This window comes from Sinohyriopsis cumingii, chromosome 7, assembly GCF_028554795.1.
Source record: "Sinohyriopsis cumingii isolate HCF-2022 chromosome 7, ASM2855479v2, whole genome shotgun sequence".
Classification (NCBI taxonomy): domain Eukaryota; kingdom Metazoa; phylum Mollusca; class Bivalvia; order Unionida; family Unionidae; genus Sinohyriopsis; species Sinohyriopsis cumingii.
The window spans coordinates 57,269,415-57,285,117 of NC_142967.1; the positions used below are offsets into that span (position 1 = coordinate 57,269,415).

At 35.2% G+C, this 15,703-nt stretch overlaps 1 protein-coding gene across 3 annotated transcripts in view; it reads left to right on the plus strand.

The window, feature by feature from the left end:
• Positions 1-12,419, plus strand: part of LOC149795318 (poly(U)-binding-splicing factor PUF60-like) — a 44,089-nt gene extending 31,670 nt beyond the window's left edge. For all 3 annotated transcript variants that reach the window (XM_089965080.1, XM_089965083.1, XM_089965082.1), the window contains 5 exons: positions 2,193-2,318; positions 4,777-5,023; positions 5,583-5,821; positions 6,546-6,735; positions 10,376-12,419. In XM_089965080.1, coding sequence (XP_089821206.1) covers positions 2,193-2,318; positions 4,777-5,023; positions 5,583-5,821; positions 6,546-6,735; positions 10,376-10,485 — 912 coding nt within the window. In that variant the 3' untranslated portion in view covers positions 10,486-12,419. The remainder of the gene's footprint in view (positions 1-2,192; positions 2,319-4,776; positions 5,024-5,582; positions 5,822-6,545; positions 6,736-10,375) is intronic.
• Positions 12,420-15,703: the final 3,284 nt, after the last annotated feature.

The following is a 15,703-nucleotide window of genomic DNA, read 5'->3' on the forward strand; positions in this document are numbered from 1 at the left end:
ATAAAATCATTGAAACCGAGGTCCATAATTGTCTATTACGTGACTTAGAGAAAATTCTGTAGTTTAATATAGCTTCATCTGCATGATGCTAAAACCTAAATGTTGCAGCATCATTGGCAGAGGACAGAAATATTCAGAAATTGTTTTGCCTATTCATTGCTCCCTAATATAGGTTGGTTGACAAGAACCAATTAAAATGTGGTCTCACATTGTCAGATACTATATTTTTGTGTGGTTTAATGCACTATCAGACCACATCTTTGTTGGAACTTCTCAGAAAAAGAGCCCCTCCCCCCACTTACAAAGCAAGTCATTTTATGAGCTGTCATGGACATCATTATAAATAATTTGTTCTGAAATGTCTGAGTTTACTATACAAATATCGGTGACCTCTGTTTGGTTCATATTTGAATATTCATTGGGATGTCATCATCAATTATTTTTATTGTCACTGTAGAGTTGGTTTAAATTGGGGGCCATGAGGCCAGAAGTGTTAACAAATTCTTTAAATTGTCTCACTTGTATATTGATTTGTCCTCTAGGTAGCTGAATTACTAAGATATATAACTCTTCTGTGATTAAAGCAGTAGATGACCGTTTAAAAAACACTTAATTCACATTCATTCACCTAAAATATGCTAGTGTTGAATGCCTAGGAGAACTATATGAGGGCTGTTCTCAAAACTATTTTCCTCAATCAGTGAAAACCTGGCCACTCTTTCACAAAACATCTCAATTTGAATACATAATCGTCTGCTTAATTCAGATTTTCTAAAATGTTATAGCCAGCAAATGGATTGACAATTATTTTGAAAACAAGGCAGTTGGCAGTATTTTTGTTCATTCCATTTGACGGCAGATAATAGATTCAAGTATTTACTCAAGTTTGAGCAGTTTTATAAAACAGTGGCTGGTTATGGTAAACTTTTCCAGGTCTGGACTGCTAAGAAAGTTCAAGTGTGCTTAACCATTCAGTCTTGATTTTTAGCTTTACTTGGTGACAGACAAGAATGGGATGGTTTGTCATCTGACATCTATCCGTCAGTTAGCACAGGTTTGTTATCGGTACTCCTAATTGCCATGAAATTTTACACACACATTCATCTGGTGGTCAAGTTGGTCCAAAGTGAAAATGTGGCTGATCTGATGTCCAGTATGGCCCCCACATTGGCTATCTGAAAAATCTTAATCACTGATCCGTCTCAGTGTAAGTCATATTAACATGGGGTGTTCATCAGAAGACTTCTTTATTATCATGTCTACCCAATCCTAAATGACAAAGGTTTTGATCTAACCACCACCTATCGTGTGCTGAAAAATGGCGTTAAACCCTACAACAATAACAACAACAACCAATCCTAAATGACAATGGTTTTGATCTAACCACCACATTGGCATGGCTATCTTGAAAATATTGTGTTACTGCAGAAGATTTGTTGTGATGTACAGTCCAAAATGAAAATGATGTTGATCAGATGCCCATCTTGAAAACATTTTTATCACTTGTCCTCATGAATGGTTGGTTGTATCAACATGGGATTTTTACTAAACAACTTCTTGTGCTGTCTAGTGTGTCCTAATGGTGTCATTTCCCATTCAGATATTTAGTATGCCTGCCACAGTAGCTGTCTTGAAAATCTTTTCAAGATTTCTCCTGACTGAATTTTCGTATCAATCTGGATTTACCTTGAATGACCTATTATGATGTCTAGTTGGTCACAAATGAAAATGTTTACCAATCAGATTTTGAATAGGAATGCCACGTTAGCCCTCTTGAAAATCTTGTTATCACTTCTAGATGGCTGGTCATATCGACAGTGTTCTTTCAGCAAACGACTTATGGTCTCTAGTTGGTATTAAATAGAAACGGTGTCAGTCTGATATCCAATATGGTAATCATGGCATCCATATTGAAAATTTTGTTGATGTTGCAGTGCACATTACAACATGGATTAACCGGATGTCAAGTGAACAGTTCAAGAGAATGATTTTTGTACATATCTTGATTTTTGTATAAGATTCACAATATGAAACTAGTTTCACAGACACTTAACTGATGAAAACAAGTGGAAAAATTCATATAAGAACCAGACATTTGACAATCACATGAACATAAGTTCACTTTTTGTGCAGCTGTTTTTGTGATCTATTGCTGCTGTACTAGTACCGCCTTTTCTGTTTTGTCTTTTCAGGCCATAACTCCACCAAATGCTTTGCAGCCATCAGTTGGGCCATCGAGCATGCCAACTGCAGCTGCAGTTGCAGCAGCAGCAGTTACTGCAAAAATCACTGCAATGGATGCACAGCAGTTTGGACTGGTAATATTCTTGCTAGATACTTGGGTTTCACTATCAAAATAATATTTTGATCTCTTGTCTCTAAAGCATTTGGTAATAATCTCTCAAAGCATGGACTGTTAAGACTTGAATTAGTGAACCAATTTGCAAATGAACTCTTTGGTACATAAATAAGCCAGAAGATATTTGGTAGATAAATTAGTTAATATTTATTGCTTGATGAATGTTTTTCACACAACATTTGTGACAGACAAAAATTGTAAATGTGTCACTGTTCCTGCACTACTTTGCAGATCCAGCTCTCCCAATGTAAAATGACAGTAACCACATCCTTAGACCTTTTTTTTTAGCAACAGCAAAAATCTTTTTGCTTATTGAAATGTAAATTTCCTGGAAAAAGTCAAAAGAAAAATGTTGAGCATTAATAGTTGAAAAACTTCAAGAAATATTTCCTTCAAATTTGTGACCTATATTAGAGTTGGTCAGCTGTTTGAGGTGTGAATTTTAGTGTTTGTTACTCTTTGGCTTGAAGGGAGATTTTGGTTCCTCTATGCCTTATGACTTTGTGTCCATTTGCTTTTACCAAATATAATTAATAATAATATTAACAAATTTATTCCTAAAACTGAATTTATAATATTTCTGGACTTTCATGTCATGTTTGTGTGTTAAAGAATGTAACTCAAATTTAAGTGAACAAGTCCTGATAGTAGCTCCCATGGATATTGTTCCACTGATGGTAAAACTTGAAACAAATGTAGAAAATTCTTTTGAAAGGTAATCACCACAATCATTCATTCAAAATTGTTTAACATTTTTGTTAGAAAATAAAAAGACTATTTAAAGCAGTTTGTTCCCAAATAATGGACCATCAATAGCAACATCTTAGGAGTTATGTTCTTCCATGTTATATTTGAATTAGTATCACTGGAAACTGTCTTAATATCATTATTCCTATTACTTTGATTAAAAACTGAATTCTGTTTATATACTTAAATAGGTTTTTAAAAAATGCCTGCCTCTATTCACGAAAACTTTCTGCTAAAAAGTGCACAAAAATTATATACAGAACTATGGTCAAAAAGATTGAAAGCGATAATGTGCTTTAAGGTAGAAACATAATTCGCTTCATTTCAGTCTCTTAAACCTTTTACTACATTTACTACAGTTCAGTTGACTATCACAGAGCATCATGAGGTGTACATTTGTAATGGAATTAACTCAAAGTAACAGAAATACATATATGTTAGCATACTGTCAGTTCAGCCAGAAAGTTTGTTGATTGTCATGGTAGAAAAAAATCCCCTTGTGTTTTGTTTAGATTCAGATACCATTTCTGTAGAATATATATTCTCAAACAGTTATTTCTATCAAAATTATTGTGTTAATTTTTGGCAAAAGTTATATAGAATTGTTGGTTCTTTTTGTCAGAATATCACAGTTTGTGATGCAGCATATGACAATGCAGCTTTATATTCAGAATCATCAAGTGGTATTGTATTGTCAACTTAAAAAAAAATAGAATCTATTGAAAGAAAATATTTTTTCATGCTGTTTATTGACTTGTTAGTCTTTTTATTATCTGACCTGCATTAGCAGAAAAAATATAATTTTCCTTGCAGCAGTAGTGATGGTGTCTTGGCTGGTATTGATGCCAGTAATGTCAAGATTATCTTCAGTCATTAACCCCTGGCGCTGCATTGTACATAGCAGGGGGCAGTAGCCTACCGCCAAACTCTGTAGCGTCAAGGTCATGTATGATACACTAAAGTGGATGGTATTATAGAAAGGTAGACCAATGTAGCTCTACAATAATACCAAGCAATCTGGACATTTTAATTGCACTACAAAATACATAGGGAAAAACCTAATTTTATGGACCCTTTTTTTTTTCACCCAAAATTTGTTTGTGGTGGGAATCTGATCTTGTGTCTGGATTTTAGCATTATTGGCCTCAGATCTAAGGCAGACTGGTCTGCACACAGACAGGTTAACATTTGCAAAAAGTAGGATAAGGTGGGTATTTGGAATAAAGATTGGTCTCGATTCGAAAATAATGGGTCCTTTAAGCAAAAAACAAAACAAAAAAAAAAACTCCACCTTTTACCCTTCTGCTCATGCACGAGCAAAATAACCAATGGAAAATGATGTTTCTAACACAACTAGGGATTAAGCTAGTGGAAAATCTATTTGAAGTCGATGTATTAGGATGTATTCAGAAGTAGCCCCCAAAATGTGTTATCTACTCACATTTTAGGCAAAAATGACAAAAACCTCCAGGGGTTAATGAGTTAAAGGGTAATGTTTGAAAGGAATATTAAATTCATCATTGGACTGTTTTAAATGAGGAGTAGTATTGTGCAGAGCTCATGTTTTGTTATTTGTGAAAACCTTTCCTTTTTCAGTAATGATACATAATATGACATCTGAAGATCTGTTGTATTTGATAAAATATTTATAAAAGTGTTTTCTATTTCAGGCTCCCCCTGGTGTAGCAGCCCCCTTATCTCTAGGTGCTACATCTCATGTTCTTGGAACTGGGATGGCACCAGGCGTGCCTGGACCAGGCATTGTCATTCCCCAGTCTTTGGGCCAGACACCTCATGTGCTTCCTCCTCCTGGTATAGGGATGCCCCCAGCCATGCCATCACCATTAACACCTCCTTCTCTTGTTACATCTCTACCACATGCAGTTTCCCCATCTATACCAATGACAGTTGCCTCAGGTAAGTTTCAGTTAATAAAGTAAACTCTTTAAAGATTAATATCTTGACAGCTGTTGAAATTCTATTTGAGTTTTCAACTCTGGCAGATTTTCTCCTGCCCAATATTTCTACCAATTCTTGTAGCTTTTGCCTTTTTGGAATCGATTTTTAATTGTTAAGTTTCTTGTAAAAGTTGGAGTCGTTGCATAAAAAGGTTGCACAAATTTCAGGTCTTAAATATTTGCACAGTTTGGGCAACCTGAGACTGTTCTTTTTTTGTTAGTGATATTTACTAACTGGTTTAATTCATTTAACAGAATTTCACATTTGCTGACAAATCATGTGGGAAATTGTTTGAACTCGTGCTAAGCATTGTGTTTATGAATATATTTGTCTTTTGAGTTTTGCTCATGTTTGTTGTTTTGAATGCAATTTGAAATTAGATAAGATTTTTGCTATGTGCGTAGTGTCAGAATTGTAATCATTTATTCAGATTAGAGATCAGAGCACAAGGGATGCAAGTTCATAATATGTGAAGAGTATATTGCATCAGTAGTTCAACCACTTTCAATTCTTTCAGTTGCTGCACAGTTTTCTCAAGCACCTCCCACAACTGTTATGGCAAATGCAATGACCATCCCAATACCTCAGCCTATTGCACCTCCTGTTGCTGATAGCAAAGCCCAAAAGAAGGAGGAACCAGAGAAGAAAGTAAATGAGGATGATGCAGCCCAGTCCTTAGATCAGCAGGAAAATATGAAGATCAGCGGAAGCAGTGCACGTCACATGGTGATGCAAAAGCTGATGAGGAAATCAGAAGTGAGTTACATGTACCAGTAGACAACATGTTGCCTAAGTTAAGTTGGTTCAAATTGCTTATAAAGCACAGTCAGACTTGCATAACTTAAAACATTTATTACTTGGATAATTCCCATGACAAATTATACTTTATTAGTGCAAAGCATAAAGCATCCTCTTGTGATCAACCTTAAATACTGGTATAATCAAAGACTTGGTTGATAATTTTTGGCTCTGTAAGGAATGTTTGTGGTATAAAGTTTAAAATTAACATGGAAGGCTAGGAAAAAGGTTGGTGCTAATTGATGATTTTTTGTGAAAAGTTAAACTATTGCCTACAATTCTGACATTCAGTACAGGTTCATTATTCCTGAGTACATGTTTGACAGCAAAAATCAAAGTACTTACGGAAATGATGAAAAATAATTGTGGAAAGGACAATTTATAAGCATTAACTGCAGTCTGTGGGGGTTGCTGAATCTACATGTAGTTATGACATAATAAATATTTTAGTACTTTTCATAAATTCTATTTAATGAAAATAAGATACCAGCATACAACTTAAAACCATTACATTGTTTTAGTATCTTAAAACCTTTACATTGTTTTAGTATGTTAGATGTCATTCTATATCATTGAGTGGTATATGTACGATATGACAACATGACCATAAAATGTGATTGCTGTTCATTATTTTGCACACACAGAAGTAGGTAGTACTTAAGATCTACTTTGTATATTGCAGTGTCGAGTGGTTGTGATGCGAAATATGGTGGGTCCAGAGGATCTTGATGATGAACTTGAGACTGATGTTACAGAGGAGTGTGGCAAATTTGGCAATGTGAAGCAAGTGATCATCTACCAGGAGAGGCAGAGTGAGGAGTATGATGCAGAAGTTATCATAAAGATCTTTGTTGAGTTTTCTTTACAAACAGGTATGTAAAATCTGCTGAGAAAAATCTTTGATATTTTCTGTGAATGTGAAACAAGGAGACTTAATTACTCAGGCATTGACAGGATTTTGTGATTTGTGCAAATAAGCCAGGATTTTGTGATTTGTCAAGATAAAGCAGTATAAAATTGGAGCTGAGACATTGTATTTTGCAAAACTCTTGAACTGTTTCCTTTCCGATTTGCAACAGAAGCACTAAGTGACATACATTAAAAAGGTTCACCTTAAAATAAAAGATTCCACAGGTACTTTTTGCATAGCAGCATTTAAAGAAGAACATATTTATGTACAGCAGGGGTGTCCAAACTTTTTGCAAAGAGGGCCAGATTTGATAAAGTGAAGATGCCCGTGGGCCAGTAGTTCCTTCTGATGTTTTTTTTTTTTTAACCACAAAAGTTACATGCAAATATACACTGTCATAGAACAATAAATAAATAAAAAACAAATAAGCAATAAATAAATAAAACAATTTTCATTGTCACAATTATCTTTATTTTTCAAATGGCAATGTAACTAAATATAAGCCACTCAGGCAGACATGAACAACTCTAAAAACACAATTATGCCTTTCATTCATATCTGGAGAGTCTGATAACATTGAACTGTATGTAATACCTTAAATTTCCATGAGTTAGATAAATATCTTTGCCTCATGGTCATTTTAAACGAGTTATAACTAATGCAAAGTTGTCTGTTATCATTAAAGTTTAAAACAAGTGAACTTTTCTTTTGTCTTTTAAAAGATCTTTCAGAAAATAATAGTTTGTGCCACATATACAGGTACATAACATCAACAGTTATAACCATATCTTATTTAAGAGTTTAATAAAATAAGTGATTTAAGTCCAAGTGCATAAGTGTGCATCAGTCGCCATGGCAGAAATGAGCGGAGAAGGGTTCGCGTGCTATAAATAATACATTATATGACCGAAGCTGCGGGCCGTATGAAATCTTACCGCAGGCCGTGATTGGCTCACGGGCCAGACTTTGGACACCCCAGATGTACAGGATGTAGGTTTTAGTACATAATTTTATTACTTCCCCAAAAGATCTCATATTTGTTATACCTCACATCTCAATCTATCAATCTGCCAACACTTTTGTTTCTGCTCCTTTGGGATTTAGGAATGAAACTTAGTATCCTTGTACATCACCATTAGGAGCACAGCCACCTGCAATATTGTGTGTCTTATCTTCAAGGTCAAGGCACATGTTGGTATTTAAATATATCGCAAATTTGTGTCTAATTAAACATCAACATTAGAAGATGCATTATGGACCTCAGTGAAGAGAATATATTCAGGGTCCAAGTCACAGCATATAAATTTTCTATCATGCTTATTATTCAGATTTAGATTTTCATAGCTGTTGAAGATTAAAGGATGAAACTTGGTTTACTAATGCAAGTCATTACTTCAGGTTTTCTGTCATACTTTTCTTTTGCACTTTATCTTTGGGGGATGAAGCTTGATATACTTCTTTATTATTATTAGAAAGTGTCTCGAGTACCATATTGGGAGTCCTATCTTTAAGGAGAAGCTCATAGATCAATATTTTAACATTTCCACTACACTATTCCTCATGACAGAGTCCTTTGAAATTTAGAGGTTGAACTTGGTACATGTAAAAATCGCCATTTGCAGGTATGTCATAACTACATTATAAATCTTATCTTCAGGGTCAAGGTCATTAGTCAGTATTTTAAGTTTTCCTTCACTGTTTCCTTTCCCATTTTGAACTTTAGAATCATTTGAGACTAAGGGGTGAAACATGGTATAGTCGTCGTGTATCACAAAGGGGGTACAATCTTTGCAGAGTGCTGTTCCATTAAAACATACATGTGACCCAGGGAAGGCATGTTTAAAGTGGGGTTCAATTTAGAAATTTTGTATCATTTTAATATGAACTCTTTGAAATCAAATTACCCTGACGTATATTTTTTTAAAACTGCCTTCCTTGGGTACGTTGTACGTTTAAATGGAACAGCCTGGACGTGGTCATAGACTATTATTTTAGGCTTCTGTAAAGATTTTTTATTTGGCTGTACAACTTGTCATTGAGTTAAATCTAGTATGCTTGTATATTGTTACTAGAAGATCTATTACATTCCACATTTGGTGTCCTATCAAGGTTAATGTCACAGGTGAAATATTTCTTGCTTGCTTTTGTTTCTATGGTACACTTACATTTCTCTGGCATCTCATGTATCACAGTCTAGGGTTCACCAGCAATTTACTGACAAATTTCTGTCCCATTCCTGTACTTTTAATGTGATGCCCATCGATACAGAGAGTTTGACACAGTTGACCTCTTGTCTGCCTTAAAACTAACTCCACAGTTGTCACAAGGGTCACAATGAGATTTCAGCACTGTATACAGACCTTCCCATAGGCAGGGGACAGCAATATTCGTTTGCAGATCTTCATCAGTGTTATTCAACTATTACACATTTTTGTGATGAGTCAGTTCAGCTGCATCATAGAATAAAAAGCTGAAGTCCATGAAGTTTTTATTTGATTATGTGATTTGATATTGTAACATAGCAACCTGAATAATGATCATTATCTTGCACACAAAAATGTTTAAATCTCAGACTAAATGATTGGTTTGGTTCTGTGGGTCTAACACTTTTCAGTCAATATATTTGGTGGAGGAAGAACCATCTACCCATGGGAAGGTACTGGTAAGCTTTCCTGTGTATCCACATTGCTCCGACTGAGACTCGACTCGTGCAGATAGTGGTGAGATGTGTTGAGTAATCTGTAAAGGCAAGAGCCTCAGATCATTCAGCCTGTCCACCTTCCAGGAGCAAACAAAGAGCAGTTGCAAAATAAATAATTGCAATTTTTGTCAAGCTCTTCTTGGTAGTAGCTTGACACTTAGTGATCACTGAGTATGTCAGATGATCCACACCTATTATTAACCTCAGTGTTTAAGCGTTTTAGTTGTCTAATTAAAAGGCAGGCTTGAGAAAATGGACTAGATGATGGAATTTGTGCATAACAAAAATCAATGAATTTTGAGACCTAGTGAATGAGGTTATTTCTGTAGAAATTAAGCTGCAATATATTTAAAAGTTCTGTAACACGTACACTGTACAGTATTTAAAATGATGGTGTCTAATTCAACCGATTAGAAATTAAACTTTTCTGCTTGTCTGCACATTAGCTGACAGCTATTTATATACAACTTGCAATGTGCATACCATATGTTGCTCACCTCGTGATTGTTTAATTTATAGGATTTAGTTTGTATGACATGTCTTTTAATATATCCGAGGATTTAAGTAGAATCCTTTTGATTTTTTTATCTTGCTGCTACATGCATGTACAAGGTTGAATACATTTGATAACACAACCAGACAAACTGCCAGGACAAGTGCATAAGTTTTATGTCAGGTTATACCACATGCATGTTCATTGGATAGCATTTTTGTAAAAGTTTACATGCAGTAAATTTTTAAGCATTGCTGTGGAAACTAGAACCCTACCAAATCCATGAATTGAAATAGTGATATCTTTCTGTAAATCCAAGAAAATTGACACACAAGAAAAAAAAATGAATTCACAGAATAAATTTATGTGTATAAATAGATTTGCTGATGCTTTGATATGTATTTACAGAGGCAGAGAAAGCTATTGCTGGTTTGAATGGACGATTCTTCGGAGGACGAGTGGTGCAAGCAGAAAAATATGACCAGGATCTGTTTGATTCCAAAGATCTGTCTGGTTGAGTGCAGAACCGTTTTAAATAGATCAGATTCTTAAAGGTTAAGACAGCTACTGGGCCGTTCATATAGCATGTATGATAATTGTCAGTTTGAAAATAATACCTCACTGAGATGGTATGCAGCAAGTTAATTTTCTGTAGGAGAAAGTTGAAAATAAGACATTGTCCATTCAGATTGAAAGGATTATTTTTGTGTACTGTAGGATTAATATACTTGGTAAATATGATCATGAGTGTACCAGGTGTTTAGTAAGAATGTTGACTGTCTGTAAGTTGAGGAGAGACTGTTTCAAGTGTATGTGTATGTATGTTTGAGAATGATTAAGCTGGCCTTGTTATTGCTGTGAGAGTGAATGAATTTTTATGGCTCCACTCAACCAAGTCAGCAGAAACTTATAGTAATTGTGTTGTCTGTCCATCCATATGAGTAGTTTCTTGAAATTGGTTGATTTTAGACAAATTTTAAATGCAGATTTACATTGATGAGATCTCTAAGAGGATTTTTTTCCATCCTTATAAGTCATCATAAAGAGGATAGCAACTTAACAACCCCAGAAATTGCCTCTCCTGCTAAAATCTTGTTTTTGGATATTTTACCAAGAATTGATTTATTTCAACCAAATGTATAGTTTGAGACCACCTGAGTTTATTTCTAGTATTCCATGACGTTCTCGGAGTTGTACCCTGATTATCCATCATCCTGACTTTGCTTTCCACAAGATACCATTACCAAACTTTAAAATAAAAAAAAATTCAGTTGAATTTGGCATGTTACTTTATATTGATGGACTTTCAGTGGATTTGATTTATAGTATTCAACATTATTGACAAAAGGGTATGGCCACTATGGCCTTTCCAGCTCAGTTTGGTTTCCATAGCCTAACTTGAAATGGTTTTCAATCAGATTTGATAATACTCTTATATTAACAAGACTTGGAATGAGTTTGATTTCCAGCATTCTTGTATTATTTCAGGGTGTTATGGCCCATGGTTGTACATTCTGCTGCCTTTGATTTCTGCAGCTTTTCTTAACAATAGGATTGTTTGATATCAATCAAGTTGGGCATCCAGTTTAATGTTGAAGAGACCTGGGATGGGTTTAATTGAAAGAGTTTAATTTTCAGCGTTCCACAGATTGCTTTTCCATATTTTGATTTTACTAGCTTTACAAAGGAATATTAGATTACGTTTAGTTTATCATGTACCTTTATATTGATGAGAAAATGAAGAACTTGGATCTCCAGCTTTCCACATCATCATTTAATGGAGTTATGGCACCTGAATCCTTGTCATCTCCTTACCAAGGTTTGACCAATACCAGTTTAGGGACCCCAGGCAGCTGAATGATCTAAGGTGCTTGCCTTTACAGATTATTGACATCTCACCCATCTGTATGGGTTTTTTGTCTCGGCTCAGCCAACATGGGTATGTGAGAAAATAGCTTTCCTTGGGTATATGTTTCTTCCTCAAACATACTGATTGCTATTTATAGCCTATCTTGTGCTGAAAAATGTCATTTTATGTATTAAAGTAATACAAAAACTTTTCTATGCAGATTGTATAATGCCATGCAAGTACAAAAGGATTGCACATGATAAAGTTCACTCTTAATGTTAGATTGTTGTCCCATATTTTTTCACAAAGATGTTTGATCAACCTTGTTCAATTATTCCAGATCCCTGGAGATTGTGGAAAGGAATTTAGAAACCTTTTTATTTATTCAGGAGTGGTCGTGGGCTATCCAGTTCAGATACATTGAAATCCTTTATGATATGTTGAGATTTTAAGATGCTGATAAACATGTAACACGCTTCCTCAGATAGCACAATTATTAAAAAATTTTCAGACTTAAATTCATATTATTATGTCTTTGTCACATGAATATTTGCAATATTTGTAAATATATGAAATGTTGATAAATAAAATAGTGTTTCTGTTTGTGCTTTGTTTTTGTAAATTTGTTCAACAGTGAGGTTGGGGCATGATTTGGAATTGCCACTTAACTACTCAGATAAATGTGGTCAATTTCGTGCTTAACACATAGTGCTCATAAAGAGTGGTTTCTTGCAAGAGTTTCAAAGTAATTATAATTGGTCTTCCCCGTTTTTTTTTTTTTTTTTGGTGACTTTCCAGGATTGATTCTGAACTGAGGTATGTACAGAACACCTGATTTGTGTGCTTAAAATTAATTTATGAAATTCAGTCAACTTACTAGGCTAATGTGGGTACATGAGAAAGCTTGCCATGTATAGCCTACCTTGTGCTGAAAAATGATGTTAAATCCTACAATGACAACTACAGTCAACTTACTATCTAGAAAAAAAATTATAAGCACGTTTTATATGTTGCCTCAAGTTGTGTGCCACAGATGCAAGTGATTTTGTCATTCAGCCCCAATCCCGGCTGTAGGCATGATGAGGCTGTACCCTGTTTCCGAGCTCTGCAGCATCAAGGTCATTTAAGATACACCAGCATGGGTGGTATTATAAACAAGCAGACAGATATAGCTCTACAATGTTACCAACTAATCTGGAAGTTCTAGTTGCACTATAAAATGCAGAGGGAAAAAACTCATTATTTTGACCCGTTATTTTTTCACCAAAACTTCGACATCTTGCTAGGCAAAACAGGGTCCACAGTCATTAAAGGTCATTGAGGAACGAACAACTCAATTCAAGGCCTTGACATTGATATTTCACCTAGGTCAGTGAAAGTCATTGAATTTGAGAGATTTTGCTTAAAAATAAAATGTGGAAACTTTCTCTTATGAGTCATTTTACATAGTGTGAGGATTGGAAGTACAGTTTTATTTTCCGTCTTAAGCGAGCCATTCCTCCATTAACAGAATCCACAGGCTGCTCCGGTGGCCAAGTGGTTAGAACGTCTGCCTCAGATGCAGGAGGTTGCAGTTTCGAAACCCAGCTGAGTCATACCAAAGACTTATAAAGATGGTAATAACAGCTGCCCCACTAGGCGCTCAGCATTAAGAGGTTAGTGTAAGGACTGGTCAGCCTGGTGTCAGGATAATGTTAATGGGTGGGACATGATGCTAGATGTCTGCATCATGATGCCCCCCCCCCATGCTAGACATTACTATAAGCTGCCACACTGCAGACATCATAGCAATATGATTGAAAAATTGTTAAAGCTACATTAAAAGTCTAAAACACAGAATTGGAATCCACAGGAAGTAATTGGAAATTATGGCATAATGTTCCTTTCACATGTCATTAACACACGCACCCTTTTTTGTTTTTAACTGTAATTGGCACATAGGGCCCTGGAAAAAGCATTTTGTCATAGTTTGAACCTTTTATCATGGAAGGTTTACAAATGCTTGTTTAAAATGTGGGCTAGCTAGAAGAAAAAAATGGTGGATCCCCAGTATAGATCATCTTTATATGATGATGTCATTCAGCAAATACTTGCTGATGATGGTAGTTTTTTTTTATATTTATGAAGTATATCAGATTATTGGAACTTGAAAAGTGATAATGGAGATACCAGTGAGTAATTTTTAAACCGGAAATGGTGTTAAATGTATAGCTGCCAACCTTCCAGGCTCACAATTAGTGAAAATAGGGATAAAAAGTAGTGAATTTGGACTTGAATTAGTGAAAAATACTATGACAATAACTCCATCCACTCTGACCATCAATACTACACTATATCAAGATCGCAATATAAAACGAAAACACTACATAGATGCAGAAATATATCTGCATTTCTATTTATTATGGTATTCATAAACTTCATTTGTTCTTGTGGTTATTTATCAAGACATGATACTGTGGCAGACTTGAACTTCCTCAACTGCTTATCATAAATTTGTTTTCTAAACAGTTAATTGCCTGCTGGTTGATCCTTGTGACTAAAATTGATGACAAATTTTCTGCTGCTAAGGAGGCCCTAAAGTCTGTCTTATTTTTCCTTAATACTTGCTGATAATGGTAGATTGTGTTCAACACACTCACAAATAATGCTTCAGCGTTGGTAGCTCGCAGGTCTTCTGCCGATGGCTTAAAATATTCCAGAGCTGAAATCTGCGAATTCTTAATTTTCCCAACTTCTACGCTTTTTTTTGCAACCGATGTGCTTCCTCTCATCGTCTCTGCCACCATGCCCAGTACTAAAATTTGTGGCACAATGTTTACAAAAAGCATGATGTATATCAATGTTTAATGGCAGAATGCACTGTCAATTTTTGATATATTCCAAATTAAACTTCACTTTTTGAGTAATACATTTCTTTTTCCTTGGTGATGAAGACATTTTGAAGATCCTACATGTGATGCCAAATGGTAACTCGGTGTTGGTGACGCATGCACGGAGCAAAATTCCGGTTAGGCCCCAGTTTCTCTCAAAAGCATTTGTAAAACTACTCTTATACATATAGATTAAAATAGGCTAAAATGCTTGCTACCGGGCCAACTGTACTAATCGGCTGTAGTTCTAATATCGCAACCAGCATTACCAGACCGTTTCGGCAACCGCCAATATCACAACTAGCGCTTAACATGAAATCTGTTTTTTTATTAAAGATTTAAAATAACTGAGAATTGGATAATTTGTGAATTTTTGGCTGGCGGCATGAATCAGTGAATTGCTGAAAAAGTCATGAAATTCACGCCAAATTCGTGAGGGTTGGCAGCTATGTAAATGCATGTCTAATGTACATGCAGGCCATGGCATTGATGGACTTGAAATCCTAATACATTAGTATGGAACAGTAAATCTGGTGTAGTATCCAGTAAAGCACAGCTTCAAGGAAGTGAAACATTAGCAGAGCTTACATTAGTGAAAAATCTTATTTTAGAGAAGTATCAAAAAAAATACCTGTGAGCTGTGGAAAATTGCACAAAACCAAAAAGAACAGTTTCCCTACTTGTTCCAGCTGAGATCTTTGCAACTAAAGGTGACATCTTTTAAAGATTTTGATTTCTGTAGGAGCAGGAAGAAAAGTAGATATTGAACTATGGTCGTTTCCTGTTACCCGACACCATTAGTAGTAATTGAAAATGGTAATTTAAAAGTAATTCAATTTCAGCTCTCCTGATCTGTATATACCCTGCCTTTTCACTGGTTTTAATGTAGTTTTCTTTTAGGTCTACTGGTCATGGATCATTAGAGTTTATTGGATTGTTGTTCATTATCTCATCAGTACATTAGCACAGATTTAATATTGCTACTCCTAATAAACTAGTTAAGAGGAAACTTGACAC